Below are 15,267 nucleotides of genomic sequence, written 5' to 3'. Positions count from 1 at the left end.
TAGAATTACTTCATTAAAAGATTTGTGGGGACCTCCACTAAGAATTTCCTGACGGCTTTATATTACATGTGTATTTATTTTAGCAAGAAACTGTGAATTATTGCCTAAGTTTATTCTTAGGCAACCTTCATGTTCCAAAGATCTATAAGCAAACCACGGCTGGGGGTAGGGGGCGGAACCCAGAGCCTGGTGAAAGAGCCACTTCTTGGCTTATGATTGCCAGAGTGAGGACACTTTGGGTTATTCCTTAACTATGATTGATGCTACCGTCTGGGACTCCCACCCACGGCCAGGGTCAAAGATTGCTGTCACACAGGAAGGCAGTGCCTGTCAACTCCCTTCAACATAAACCCGGAATAGACATCTGGCGAGAAGGGGATGTGACATTGGAAGGAAACATGGATTTGGCTGGCAGCTCTAGGCACACTTAGCTAAGGTCTGATAAGGACCCATGGATCTTTTCCAACCACCAACTTCTGGTACTTGACATGGAATGTAATTCATTTTATTCTAGAAGGATGACAGGGAGTTACTTCTCCTGGGATTCAAACCTATCCTTCTTCAGAAGTCTAGGATATACCTAGATCATTGAAAGTACAAAATTCTTTAACATAGACAAGCATGTTGTTTTCCCACAACTCAGAAGCCCTTGTCCACATTTGGTGTCTTTATCATTTCTTGAAATGGAGTTTGCGCAAATCAGATCTCAGCATCACTGCACTGTTCAGAAGGGTGAGCAGAAGCAACAAGATCGGTCATTCCCCTCTTACTAAAAATGTCCTAAATGGCTTAGCTGGTTAAGAGTATTACAAAGACACACTGTGATCAAAGTTTTAACCCTCTTAATGACCTGTTTACTTCCCTGAGCACTCTCTGTTCTATATGGGCCACAGCTGCCTCTCTCAAAGTTCTGTTTCTAAATAAAGAATGACCAGGTAACAGAACATAAGCAAAGCCAACACCAAAGACAGGAGAACACAATGGGAACTGCTGCAGGGGACAAGGAGCATGCTCACAAATGCAGACTTAGAGGCACTTCAGTTGGTCTTTTCATTCATTCTTTCTGGGTGGTGAGTGCTGAAATCATGGAGGGAAACCAGCTCCAGTTTCAGGTGGGAGGAACTCGGTGTGTGAAGGCAACAGCAATCACAACTCAACTCCAGTAACAGGTATGTGCAGGGAGGCGCCGAAGGATGGAGTGAACGTCATTTTGAACAGCAGACGGTAGTCTAATAGAGTAACTAGTTAATGCAATCTGAAAAGACCATTATGAGCCACGCAATCTATTACTCACGGAAGGAACAAGCAATAGGCATTGGGGAACCTCTAATCTATGGGGTAGTGAGATTGCATTAATTCTTTTGTCTTACTACTTTTAGTGTCAGGCAAATTCCTGGTCCTATGACTAAAGAGAAATTAGAATTTAAAGTCTTACAACAAGGCTTTAGCCTGTAAGACATACAGGAGAGGTGGTTCACATGAACCAAATGCACTTCTCAAGTTTTTATTTTGGATTTGCAACAAGGAGGCAGTGCGATGGAAAGCTCTTCTTAGGAAAACACCACAGTGAGTGAAACCACAGGCCCCATAAAGACAATTTAATCATTTAAAATGAGTGTTATGATATTTAAGGTTCTTCCTAAAATCTCTCCAAATATAAGCTGCACAAGTAAAACAGAGCTTCTAAAGCAGTGAGACACCACCGTCACCTTGTGTTTAACAGGCTTCACTGCACCCACATTATTGCAAAAAAACACAGTTAGGATTCAATAGTTACAGAATATAGCTTTATTTATAGAATCTTACAAATAAAACATTTAAAGTTCATATAACTTAAGTTATTTTCTTTTGTAGTTTATCCTCCTAACTCCTGAGTTATTTAAAAAAATACTGTGATGGAACTGCAGAACTGAAAAAGGAAATATGAACAATAAAAACCTAACCTCTTGCAAAAAAAACCAGACTTTTTGTTTTTAAGCATATTTCCCACATCCTACCATCTCTTTGGAAAAGGACTTACTAAGAACAGGTCTTAGGGCACCTGAACAGAGAAGCCTTCTTTTTTCAAACCCTGGAGGAACGATCAGTGAAGGAGCCCCAAGGTGACACTAGACACAGAAGGTCTTTGGGAGCAGGTATGGAAAACCACCTCACGGCAGGGCAGCGACTTGCAGCAGAACCCCCGATCCTGGCCAGGAAGGGGCTCCTGCGAGGGACCCAGACTCTCTTAGCGGCTGTTGACAGGAGCTGGTCTACCCGGAGACAGAAGGGTCAAAGATGCAAAAGTCCTCAAAACGCTCTATCCCTCAGACTTCTAAACTGTGTGGATGCTTTTAAACCAACAAATTCAACACTTAAAAGTCCAAAAGAAATCGCCATTTTTTCAACTCATGAGGCAAGCTGGTTGCCAATAGCCACACACAATCAGCTGCATGAATTGAGTGTTTCCCCGCCTCCTCAGCCCCTGCCCGGACTGGTCTCAGGACTAACAACAGCTGACAGAGAAGCTCCCTTCGAGGCATCTGTCTATGAAAGGAAAGCTCTTCATTCAGATGTGCAGGGAAAGGGAAAGCATCCTACTGCTTCATACTGTACTTTTAATTTGCTAAAGACTATATTTTTGAGCTCTTCTAAAACTAGAAACCAGCTAACCCTAAGTTAGTATTTTACTCCAAGAATAATTGTATTTGTAAGGAATGATCTATAGGGAATGCTAAAATTATTAATTTAATACATCAATGTGAATTAAGGGAAGCAAAATCTTCTCAAGCCCTAAAGACTGAGTGTTATTTTCTGCTAGCTCCTGAAAGCAATCTGAGGAAAATAAAACAGAAAAGACACAGAATCAGTAACAATAACAATGATAATATAATACAAAGTTAGATTCCAACATTCAAGGGTTTGGTTCTTTGGTAAAACTGGACCATAATCCTATCAGGAGACAGTCCAGGTGTTAAATCTAGAATCTTGATAACTGTTTTCCTTCTTCAGCCTGTTCTGAACTCTACTCAAGTTAACAGGCAAGAGAAGGAGAAAAACTTACAAACCATTACCAGCAGTTTTCCTGCTCGTGTTCTTTTCAAGAATATTCCTATTTTGAGGGATGTTTTCCAAGAATAAGAAACAAAACAGAGGCTGCTTTTAATTACTGAGTAATGGAAAGTGTCTCTGGGTAAGGAGGAAAAGCTCACAGGTGTTGGCGCAGAACCAGCACTCATCAGTCACGCACACAACGCAGTTTGCGGACACAACCCCTGGGCTGCGGCTGTGGGCACCACGAAGAAAGGCTTCTGGAGAGACGGGCTCCCCAAAGTGGCTAAAGATTCTCACATTATCAATATGATAATAATAAATCAATTCACCTAGTGAACCTGGAGATTAGGTCCCCCGGAAGCCCAAGTTCTGAGGAGAGGGCTCCATGGCACCTGAGGCTGGCCTACGGTCTCACAGACGAGTCTATCCACCCGCTTTCTGAGGAGATAAGCAATTAATATTCAATACAGGAGCCAGCCGCCCTCCCTCGTCTGGGGTGAAGGAGGAAGGGTAACCTAGATCGTACCGCCAAAAACCTACCTGCAGCATAATCAGTAGGCCCCCTGTTTTGCACACATCTGCAGAGCCCAACCAGAGTTCTGGACCTTACACCTCAGAGTTCTATTATTCGTACTTTTATTCACGTAATTAGCAAATCCTAAATGGTGTCTGCACTGATTCCTTTCCTGGTGCCACTGTCAAAGAGCACAAGCTGCACTCCAGTTCTGCAAGTTCACCTGCCACTGTGCAGCAGACGTGTTGGCCAGGGGAGGTAAGTGTGCGCAGCATCCCCTCTCACACCAGCATCGTGCATGTGCTCAGAATGTGCTTCTAGGGAGGCAGCCGAGAAATCTCGGAAGGAGGGAGTGGGGAAGGGGAGGAGGAAAGCACAGAGAAACCCTCTCTGCCCTCCCCTGTTAGCGTTTAGTGTTGTTCTGAAAGAAAGGGTGGGAGGAGGGGACCCAGGCCACTGAACCCACACGCCAGCTCTCCTGGATGGCCAGGAAACACCAGGTGCAGTCACAAAACTGACATCAGCATCCCAGCGGGCATGGGTGACCATCAGGATGGGGGCACACACAGGCCTCACCTCCCCTCTCACTCAGGACAATCCGCCCCCTCCCCGCCTCTGTCTGCTCCAACTTTCAGTTCTCCTTGAGAGAACAGGCAACTGAACAGACTGAACAAATGGGAGGAACTTCTGTCTCCTGTACCTTTTCTGTAAAAAAATAGGTGAAGATGATCCATTTAAAAATAGGTCATCTTGAGGTCCAGGATACACAGTTAGATTCATGGGCCCCAAACTATATATTTTCCTCTGATATTTCTAACCACGTTATGGCTGCTGCCTATATTTTTGCATTGTAGGGCAAAAGATCCAAAATCTCCCAGCAATGGTTTGAAGAGAAAGGGGCCAGGGTAACCAGAGAAAAAAATTAGGTTTGTCTTCTAAGCTGCATTCAGGTCCCAGAGTCGCTCTGAGAAGGAGGGAGAGGAAAGGGAGTGAGGCACAACCTGGAGGCTGTGACCACAGCAGCTTGGTACTAGGACAGAGCATTTTAAAAACAGCTGACGTCGAAATGCAGGAATCCAGTCCGTGCCAGTTTTTAACAGAACTGCCTCTCCCAAGGCGCTTTCGGGACGCTGAGTCCGAAGGCCAGGGGTCAGACAGCCGAGGGCCGACGTCCACTTCCTGGGATTCCTGCAGGGCCCTACCCGATCTGGATCTGTCCTGAATACATGGTGAGAAGCAGCATGATGGTGAAGCCGGTCAAGAGGCCCAGGTTCTGGATGACAAAGGGGACCAACATGCTGCCCTTCCATTCGTCCTCCTGGGAGACTTCATTCATCTCAGGGAACTGGGGGAGGAGAGAGAACAAGGGCGCTGCAGCTCCTTTCTCAACCCTGTGAGCCCCGGAGGACCCAGTGCCACGCAGATGTGGTATCTAACCCGTTCTCATATTTATCCCATTCACATTTATACTGGAATAGTAACACAATTAATATCTAACATATGACTACTACAATACTTAATATTATTGGAGTGAAATTATATAGCTATCTATCTTTACAAAGAAAATTCACAGCAATAGTCTCTGGAACTCGACTGGAACAGCCTTTCTCCAAGGTGGTCACCACTACAGCTGACCCTTGAACAACACGGGGGTTAGGGATGCTGCCCTTGTGCAGCTGAAAATCTGCATGTAACTCAACCCCCCAAACTTAGCTGTCCCTCAGTATCATGGGGGACTGGTTCCAGGACCGCCCCCCTGCACCATGGATACCAAAATCCATGGATGCTCAAGCCCCCTATGTAGAATGGCTTAGAACAATGCATACAGTTGCCCTCCACACCCTTGGATTCCCAACCACAGATGGAAAGCTGTACAGGATTTTATTGAAAAACATCCATGTACACATGGACACACTCAGTTCAAATCCTGTTGTTGTTTAAGGGTCAACTGCACTTTATAGCTATAGAGGTAAAACCTAGTACTATACATGCATATGCTCCTGGATGTGTTTAGATACTGGCTAAAAATAACTGCTTGGATAAAAATAAACTCTTCCTTGTGGTCCTTAAAAACACCTGCAAAGACCTTTCTGCCATCAAAATGTTACAGTCCCCTCTTTGGGAAATCGAGCAACTGTGTAAGGGGCCAGGGAGCAGTGCTATGACTCCAGGCCTCTCACTGCCAGCTGGCAAGGCAGGCGAGAACGAGACCTTCCAATTCAAGTACCGCAAAAAACCCCAGCCACGGGCAGGGCGCCCCACAAGGAAGGAGAGAATCTAGAATCTAGGCTGGATCTTGGTGGTCTATTCTTATCACCTCGTCAAAAATATTATTTTCAAAGACTATAGAAAATAATTCATGCAAACATGCCAAAGAAAAGGGCATGCGCACTAACAAGTTTAGTTACACCAAAGATGTGACAAATCAGGTATTTCACTAGCAAGCTCAAATCTACTTACATGGTTACACCAAAAGGCAGCGGGCACGGCACAATGTGCACACCCAGACTCCTGATAAGGCCGCTCACTGGTCTAGAAATATCTGTCCTGTAACACTTACATTTTTAAGTAAGGACCCTGGAGTTGAGTTTAGGAATTGTTTTCTTTAAGGGTGTGTGCTAAAAGAAACATTAGCTTTTCGTTCTCTAAAATCTAATGTCCCTCTAAAAAGCATGGAATTGTATACCTTAAACAGGTGAATGGTGTGGTATGGGAGTGGCCCCTCCATAAAGCTGTTATCAAAACCCAGCTAACTAACGTCTCCTCAGCCGTCCTCCTACCCAGTGACTTCAACGACCCAGTCCACTTTGGCCACGTGCCCGTGGTGTAAACTGTGGAAGACAGACTCACCATGTCAGCCAGAGAAATGTACAAGAACATTCCTCCAGCCAGTGCAAAGATCCAGTTGGCAGAGAAGTGGCTGCCGGCCAGGATGCCAAAGGCCAGACCCACGTAACAGCAGCAGGCAGAAAGGAAGTTGAAGAACAGCGCTTGCTGGAGGCTCATGCCAGCATTGAGCAGGATGACAAAGTCTCCTGGAGTGGGGAGGACAGAGGGGAGGGTGAGGACAGAGAGCATGATGAGGGCAGACTCCTTATAAATCTGGCTAAAGTCTGGGTGCAAATCAGGGAGCCCCAGAGAGGAGACAGCAGTGACCGGACGAAGGCGCCCCTCTTTGTGTCTGGAGCAGGCTTATCTCTGTTGGCAAAGCTGGCCATGTACATCCAGCTGAGAGGCTGACGATAATACAAAATAACAGCCAACTAGCCACAGCCCCATTTCTCTTCTGATTGACGGTAAAACAGAACCTCCTCACAACCACAGTGAAGGGTATTTTTAAGAAACAAAATTGAAACTGAGGGAAGTTAAATAATTGGCCCACGGTCACAAACCAATAAATAGCAAACCCAGGACTTGATCTTGAGTCTCCAAGCCTCCAAAGTCCAGGCTTTTTATACTCCCTCTGATAAAACAAAGGGCCTCCTACCCAACAACCTCTGGACCATCGACTTCTTCCACCCACCGGACTTCTGACATGCATCCCAGTCTTTGCGAGGGTCACGGGATGTTAGAAACAAGGCGCACCAGGGACTTGGAAGAATACTATATGGCACGTAGGGAGTCCTTTTCACTACCTTCCCTGCTCATCTTCATGATAAACCTATGAGGCAGGTCCTGTTTTCTCCCCCAATGGAGAAGTGAGGAAACTGAGCCATAGCATAGGGTGCCACAGGGAAACAGACATCCTTGGAAAACACTCCATCATTTTCAATGACCAACTTTCCATGATTAATTCAACTGTTAAGAATTAGTGGTTAGGGTTCACACCGCATAAAGAATGTATAAATGAATTACAAGTACTTTGAAGTGGAGAAGAGTCAGCCACAAGAAGTGTGTCAGTGCCAATAATGAGGCAGCCGAGAGGCCCGAGGGTGGGTGCACGTGCACTCACCCAGCTCGTGTGGGAACTCCTCACAGAGAATGGCCACCGAGGTGCTGATGCCTTGGAAAACGGACACGGTGAAGGAGGCTCCAATGGCCAGGCCGTCAATGAAATTGTGGAGGCCGTCGCTCAGGGTGATCATCCAGGCCAGAGTGCCAATATCGGAGTAGCGGATGCCTTTCAGCCAGTAGCAGGCACTTTGGGAGGCCTGCAGGTCCTACAAGGAAGCCAGTTCAAAGTAGGCCCGAGTCATCAAGACCAGCACTGCCTGAAGGTCCCCACCCAGTGGCAGATGGCCCACTGACCTGGACAGAGAGCGAGCCCACAATGACTTTCTCGTCCACTGCGGGGGCCTGGCCGTCCAGCTCACTGCCACAGTGCTGAGGAATCATGTGGTCCAGGTCCCCATTCTGCAGCTTCTCCGTCACCCCCTCCTCCTGGTCCTTCTTGGAAGGAAGTGTCTCGGGGGTATAATGACTGTGCCCGTGATGATGCTGGAGGGACAAGGAGCAGTGAGCAAGATGCTCACCCAAACCATACAGCTTCCTGAGATCTGCTGAGCCAGAACACCAAACACTGGGGAGACCCCAAGCCCAGCATCAGAGACAATGCCAGCGGGTGGCAGGCACGGAACCCTGGGGCCTGTTGTTTGCACTGAACCAAGATGAACGCAAGGGCCTGGCACGGGAGAGAGACCAGAGTAGTGACACGGAGCCCTGCTCACCCCAGAGAGGCGGCGCTGCTCAAAATATTTACAGCCCCTCCTTTGCAACGGCTCATTTTATTCAATTCAGCAACTATTCTGGGAATGACGATGTAGCATGCATGAAAGGCATCTTCCTGGATTTATCCTATAATAATCGGCCTTATTTCTCTGTTGTCATACTTCATACACAGTGCATGTCCATACCCCTCCTTAGGTATGAAAGTATGTTAAGGAAATCATTTGGAATAAAACAGAGGCAATACGTTACTGCCTGGTAGAAGGCACAGAGGCCAGGTCTGGTTTCTGGGCTGCCCTTGCCCCCACCATTACCCTCATGAGGTGAAATGGGGTGTTGACTCACGAAATCTGGCTTTAGCCCTCCCAAGCCCACCGCAGCAGTGCCGAGCTGAGCCACAACACACAGGCATTTCGAAGACAGATGCCTTCCCCAGAAGCATCTCCTTTAACAACAACTGGGCCTCACCTCATTTTTCTGCTTAAGGAGCATCTTCAAGACCTTCTCTGTGAAAAAGAAAAGATAGAAACCCCCAAACACCATTGCAGACTTGGGGACGTAATAATCCTCCAGAGGGTTGAAACCAAATGCCTGTGGACCCAGGAAAAGAAAATGAGTTTAAGAAAATAAACCTCCTCCACGGGTCCCCTCTCGTCTCTCAGCCACTTGTGTGGCTGTGGGAAAGGGCAGGTGTGCACGGGGGTAACTACCGTCTCCCGTCTCCTTTCCTGAGAACACTAACTCCCGGTGGTTCCTGGATGTCCCATCACCAGGCCTACTAGGTTCCCTCTCACTTAGTTTCTGATGCAAAAGACAGATTGTCTTCAGAATTGTACTGTCAGAAAGAAAAGCTGGAGATGGCTTTCTACTTTTCATGAGGACTCTGTCTCTGTTTCTCCATTTGCTAGACACTGCTGGCAAATGCCTTACTTAAAGAGAAGGCGCTTGTGCCTACTTGCACCGCTAGCTCCTGTCCCTGCATGATCTGCCTGTAAACATGAAGGAAGGCAGTGTAATTATACTTTCTAAAATGGGAACTCCATTCCCCAGTTAAATACCGAGAATTGCGGCATCTTCCTGACCACAGACCTCCTGGTGACCACAATGCCAAGAAAGCAGACAGTGTTCCTGCACATATCAGTGTGGGGGTCTGTCTCGAGTTCCTTCTGGAAATCCTACTTATTATGAGCGAGGGGTGGACAGAATCCACTGCGGAATGGACTGGAGTAGAAATCAGGAGAACTCCTCTCCCAGGGCTGCTCTGGACTGGGGAAGGGTCCGGTGACCCGCAGCCCAGCTTTCTGACAGGAAACCCCTCTTCAGGGAATGCACTCCAGCCTCCTCAGGAACAGTTCCAAGAGAAAAGTGGTCATCAGAACCAAGAACTCTGGGTTGCCTAAAAGATTAGTATTTTTCCTTCGTGCTTTTAAGGGACAAAATGCAATCTCTACCCACTAGTCTAGTTTTCGAAGAGACACAAAGGGCAAGTTCTAGAGCGGAAACGACACATTCAGGTCGACTCTCCAGGACAGTGAAATCGTCCCAGGGAAACGTGGAGTGAAGCCAGGCAGCCCACGTGCTCCACACGAAGCCACGGTGGGGCACAGGGGCAAGAGCAGGATTGCTCTTCAGGAATGGCGAGCCTGGCCTCTCGGGCGCGGGCTCTTGGCCAGGTCAGGGTCCTTATCTGGTCAATGCGTAAAACACACTTGTTCTCCTGATCTCACAGTTTATCTAAGGATCAACTACAAAAACACAGGCCCACACCTGGGAAAACAAAACGTAGGAAGCAGCCTGTGGCGTCATCCATATGCTCCCACCTGGGCCCTGCCCCGGCCTGTCGGACCACCTGCAGAGCAGGGCAGCCTGCTTACTGCAGGAGCGGGTCTCCCGGAGACAACACCAAATCAGATGAGACTTCTCTGGGGCGTCTGCCTAACTGACGCAAAGTCTTCACTTCCTCCTCTTTTGTGCACGATTTTCTCACTAACCTGGGCAGAAGGACAAAGGTGCCTTCGATGTACGTGACGCCAGACGGTTTTATTTGGGTTACCTTTGCCTCAGAATGCCCTAGCGAGGACAGATCTTTTTATTGTGACCTGCGGATTCTGTGGAGATGTCCGCTTGTTTGTTGTGTGCTGGAAGTTCTCAGTCGGAGGCCTAAGTGATCTTCCTACACAACACCTTCTCATCAACAGCCAGAGAGCACTTCCTAGGCACCGGGAACTTTACAAATATCACTCACACAACTCTCACGGCATCCTCGTGGGGTTGGGCCCACTGTCGCCCCCATTTAACATGAGGACACGGAAGACAGTGAGGTGAAGCGATTCTCTCCCTCCCCTAGCTCTGCCTATCTTAGCGCCACTTTCCTGAAGGAAAGGGCCGCTTCTCCCTGCCTTCCGCCGACTCGGAGGGTCCTCCCGCTGCACCCGCTGTCCCCAGGAGACGAGGTGCTCCTGGGCCAGGAGCCCTGGCTTGCCATACCTCGGGGATGAGCTGGAAGAGGGCGTTGGAGTAGAGGGTGCCAATCGCCAGAGCTATGAAGTAGAGCAGCAGCCTCTTGTAAAAGGTCTTCTTCATGAAGGGCACCACGCTGGCCCCCATGAGGGAGCAGAGGGAGATGACGGTCACGCAGAGGAGACCATATCCCCACACTGCCGTTGGGGGAGAGCCAGCCCCACCCAGGACCGGGGGAAGGACGAGCGCCCCACAGCACGACACCCGCCATGGAAGGGCCAGGAGGTGGAGGGGGTGGGGAGACAATGAGGAAGGTTGGGGTGGATATTAACAAAGGTGACAAAAAGAAAAAATCAGAGAGACAGGGAGGGAGGGAGAGAGAAATAGAAAATTTGTTAGTGATTCAAATCCAGTGAAATTTCCTTCAATCAGTTCAGAGGAAATGAAGAGGAAGTCAAGATGGTCTTGGAACTCTGTGGCTCCTGCCCCCACTGCCTTTGGGTCGGTGCACCTGCCAGTTGATATGACTGGTAGGGCGGGTGCTACCTCGTCACACAGCCAAGGTGAGCGCAGGCCTGTCCAGAAGCTGCCACAGACAGCAGATGGTGGGCCCTAGGGCCCTCTTTGATAGGAAACTAGAGCAGCTGGAAAGAGACTAATCACCACGCTGCCGTGTTTGCTCTGCATATCCGCCCGTGTCGGGTAGGCAGGCGCCTGTGCCAACACCTGCACCTGGTCTGGTGTGTGTGCAGGAAACAGCAAAGTGCAGGTGAAGTGGTGGAGAACGAGTCAGGCCTGAGACCCGTGAAATCCAGATTAACTTCTCAAGGTTTGTTTGTTTGTTTGTTTGTTTGTTTTTAGGGAGGGGGTTTGTGTCCTTTTGTTTGAGAAAGCTCCAGCACAGAGAACAGAGTTCCAAGATCACCCCGCACAGCAAAGGTTTCCTCTACCATCTCCTAGCATCACACACTCCAGCCTGGACACAATGAGCCAGGACGAGGTGCTCGCCAGTGAGCCGAGGGCTGAGTGTGAGCAATTACTGTATTTCCATTCAACAGGCAACGAGGTATTTCATTTAACCTAATTATTAAAAATTAATGAATTTGACTTTTGGAGCTGAAAAAAATAGCCCAAGATGAGGCTTCCCTTGAGAAGTGCTTGGGAGGTTCACAGGGGATTTTGAGACAGCATGGAGATGTTTATCTGAAACTGGATTCCTTCTCCCGCTGCGGAGGAACAGGCAGGGCCTGGGCGCCTCTGCTGGCTGAGAGCCTCTGACTCAGGGAGGCTGGGCGGCCATCCGCATGGGCTGCCTACGGCAGGCGCTGCCTCCACCCCAAAGGAATCACAGCCTGCCTGTCCTGACAAGGGCAGCAGACTGTCAACTTGGGTCTTATTTTTTTTTAGCTCCTCAGTGGTCACAATTAAAAAACAAAATTAACGAACATTTCCAAACAGTCAAGTGAGGACACCAGGAAGTCAGTCCCATCAGGAGAAAGTCGAGATGCAGGGCAGGAAGGGTGCAGAGTCCCCTCCTCATTGATCTCGTTCTTTCCGCTTTGTTTGTTTTCATGGACAGTCTTTTAGGTCTGGCGCTCTCTGTTATGAATTATGGCCTGCTTCAAAGAAACAAAGGATCGCTCATCTTTTAGGCCAGTTCTACTTATCAGCCGGCAACATCTTTTCCTTCCACCACCTCATTCCAGATGCATAATCTCTTGGTGGCTACCCGAGCGCTGAGAAGGCCTCCACTTAGCACAGAGGGGCACAGAGTGCCAGGGGCATGGACAGATACCACCGGCTGCAGCTTTCCTTTCGAGCCCTGCCAACTGAGTGTAGAAAAAGCGCTGAGGCGGCGAGGCTGAGCCTCCACCAGGAGGGCAGAGGTCAAGAGCCTTGCACCTGACATCACCTGAGGAGGCAGAGGTAACCTGGTGCCCTAAGAAGGAGTAAAGGCCCTTGAGATCCAGAGTCAGAAGTCATTGGTGTGCCCTGAGATGAGGGAGAAGTTAATTGGTCAGGCGCAGTTGTCAGAGGCCCTAGAGTACGGGGTGGAGGTCGGATGTGGGTGGGGACAGCTCAGCTGACGCCCTGCAGAAGGAGGCCGCGCACGCAGGTTCTACTGCACCTCTGGGATGAGCTGGAAGAGCGCATTAGACAGCAGCGTCCCGATGGACAGGGCGATGAAGTACGTGAGCACACGGCTGAAAAACGCCTTCTCTGTGCATGGCAGGACGAGGACTCCCAGGAGAGAGGCCAGGTTAATCACTGAGACACTGAGGAAACCAAAGCCCCACACTGTGGAGGAACAAGAACAGACGAGGGCCCCCATTACTGAGAGCGGGGTGCTCCTGCGGCAGGGGCACACAGAGGTCAACCAACCCCTCGGTAAATATTTCTTGAGTCTGTCTCTTGCTGGGTGCTGTGGAGAAGCCTAAAAATGTACAGCACAATTGCTGTCTTTCCGAAGCTCCCCTTTTAGGTGGAGGCAGGTGAAAACAGGAAAGGTTAGGAGTTAAAGGATGACAATAGGAGGCAGTGAGGCACGGCACAGGCAGCCTGCTCCAGGTGGCCCGTGTGGCAGCTGCACTGCACCGCGGCATTGCAGGAGGATGCTCCAGGCCCGAAGGCCCCGGTGCACTAACAGACTGCAGTGCGTCCGCTGGCCTGGAGAGAGGGACCAGGAAGGGCAGGGGAGAAGGATGGAGTGGGCAGACAACAGACCCTGTAAGGTCTGAGATGCCAAACTGAAAAACCAAAGCACTGGCCTCCTGGGGGTTTCATGAAACTAAAGTGGAAAAGTGGCCATGAAAAGCAATTGACAGTCAGGCTGGTCTAAGAGCCCAATAATGAACATTCAGCAGCAACTTGTCCCATCTGACAACACACTGAACCAGTCTTGTAGTGCGAAGACACAGGTGGAACCGTCACTTTAACTCGTCCCCCCCGATGTTGATAATGTGGTCACCAGTTAAACACTGAGCAAGCAGCACTATCGATCGGCCAAGGGCCACGTGAAGACAAGCATCGACGGCAGGTCCTTCTGCCCCAGCTCACCTTCCACCGGGCTCGGCCCCCCAGCTTGCGTCTGCTCATTCTCCTCATCCTCCTGATTCTCCGAGGCGCAGGCCCGGGAGTCCAGCTGCTGGAGGATGGTGGGGCAAAAGTCCTGGAACTCACTCTTCCCGATCCGGGACCGGTCGCTGAGGTTGTGGGCAGCAAAGAGGGCTCCAGAGCTGAAGCACTGAAACAGACGAGGGGCAGAGAGCCTCTGAGAGTCCGAAGTCATACCTTGCCATGTGACAGACTCAACCTTCCGAGGAAAATAAGACAGAATTGTCCAAATTTCTGTAAAACTAATCTCCAGCAGTAAGAGCAAGGTAGTCCTTCAACTTGAAAAACCGATAAGTTATCTTGGAGATTGCCACCAGGTTCATGCATACCTGACACACATCATCTACAAATGGCTGCCCAGAACAATTGAATTCTAATCATTATGAGCAGGATGTGGCTTCTAGAAAACATGATGCTACTGCACACCTGAAGATCGGGCTTCCAAGCAAATCTGGCTGCACATCACAATCGCCCAGGGAGCTATTATACTGAAATGCAGATTCTAGATACTTCTCTAGAGCTATGGGGCACTGGCTTCCATGGAGCACGGGTGGGCTGGCCAGAGGACATGAGCCCTCAGTCCCCTTGGAAAGCAGTAGGGAGTGGCTCTAACACAGCGTTCTATGAAACACGGCCATTTTCCTTCTAATTACACTTTATACACGTCAGTCTTTATCTGAGTTTGGATTGTGCAGACAAGGGAGCTTCTGGGCCTCCAAAGCTGAGGGTTCTGTTGACCCCCAGACACTGTTGTGGTGCTGCATCAGCCCCTAGGGCGGCCTCCTCACTCACACAGACACGCCCCACGCTTCTGTGGCTCTGTGCCCAGGCCACATGGGCCCCTGGTCTCTCCCAGCTCCACTCTCCTTCAAGTGGGAGCTCCAGGACACCCTCCCACCATGAACCTCCCTGGACTCATTTCTGAATCCCACAATGACTGTCCAACTGACAACACTCAACGCTTCACTTCTTGTCAGCTAATTTTGTTCCTGGTTGGCTGAGTGAATCTCCCATCTTGACAGTAAACCCCCTAAATGTGACTAATTTTTCCTATATCTCACAACACTCAGCACAGCAAACGAAGCAGAGATAAAGAGCCACAGCTGGCTGACTTAGAGCTGGCTGCTCAAGTAGCTTCAGATTCAGATGAGCCAAGATGATAGGGAAGAAAGAACAAGAACCAGGAGCCAAAAGCCCTGGGCCTTAGTCCTGGTCCCTCCAGGATCTCACCATGGGACCCTCAGTATTCTGTCCCAGAGAATGAAGATTTTCCACCTGCACCTAGGGGTGCTGGAAGGCTTGCCTGAAAGAGGGGACAAAGGGCTTTATCATCTACGGACTCTATTAGAAGCGGCAGAGGACTGAGGACCCCCACTTCCTGGCTGCCCTTTGGTCATGGCTTCACAATGCCCACGCAGGACAGCAGGCCTCACTGCTGGAGACTCAGATTTGCTGACCCTACAACAGGGGAGAGCTGGCCT

General features: G+C 49.4%; 1 protein-coding gene across 8 annotated transcripts in view; it reads right to left on the bottom strand.

Moving 5' to 3' along the window:
* Positions 1-1,773: 1,773 nt before the first annotated feature.
* The window catches only part of SLC39A14 (solute carrier family 39 member 14), a 42,157-nt gene continuing 28,663 nt past the window's right edge, over positions 1,774-15,267 (bottom strand). For 6 of the 8 annotated variants that reach the window (XM_045852847.1, XM_045852846.1, XM_045852843.1 and 3 more), the window contains 7 exons: positions 13,730-13,916; positions 12,801-12,970; positions 8,681-8,803; positions 7,796-7,984; positions 7,500-7,707; positions 6,398-6,582; positions 1,774-4,892 (listed from right to left, as the gene is read on the bottom strand). In XM_045852847.1, the coding sequence (XP_045708803.1) occupies positions 4,746-4,892; positions 6,398-6,582; positions 7,500-7,707; positions 7,796-7,984; positions 8,681-8,803; positions 12,801-12,970; positions 13,730-13,916 (1,209 nt within the window). In that variant the 3' untranslated portion in view covers positions 1,774-4,745. Of the gene's footprint in view, positions 4,893-6,397; positions 6,583-7,499; positions 7,708-7,795; positions 7,985-8,680; positions 8,804-10,699; positions 10,870-12,800; positions 12,971-13,729; positions 13,917-15,267 lie in introns of all 8 variants that reach the window. The other 2 variants (XM_045852845.1, XM_045852851.1) reach the window with 1 other exon arrangement.

The sequence above is a fragment of the Phyllostomus hastatus genome, unplaced genomic scaffold (genome assembly GCF_019186645.2).
Source record: "Phyllostomus hastatus isolate PE091 unplaced genomic scaffold, TTU_PhHast_1.1 phas_contig_98, whole genome shotgun sequence".
Taxonomy (NCBI): Eukaryota; Metazoa; Chordata; class Mammalia; order Chiroptera; family Phyllostomidae; genus Phyllostomus; species Phyllostomus hastatus.
Note: the sequence above shows the minus strand (reverse complement) of the source record. Positions and strands in the feature narration are given on the sequence as shown.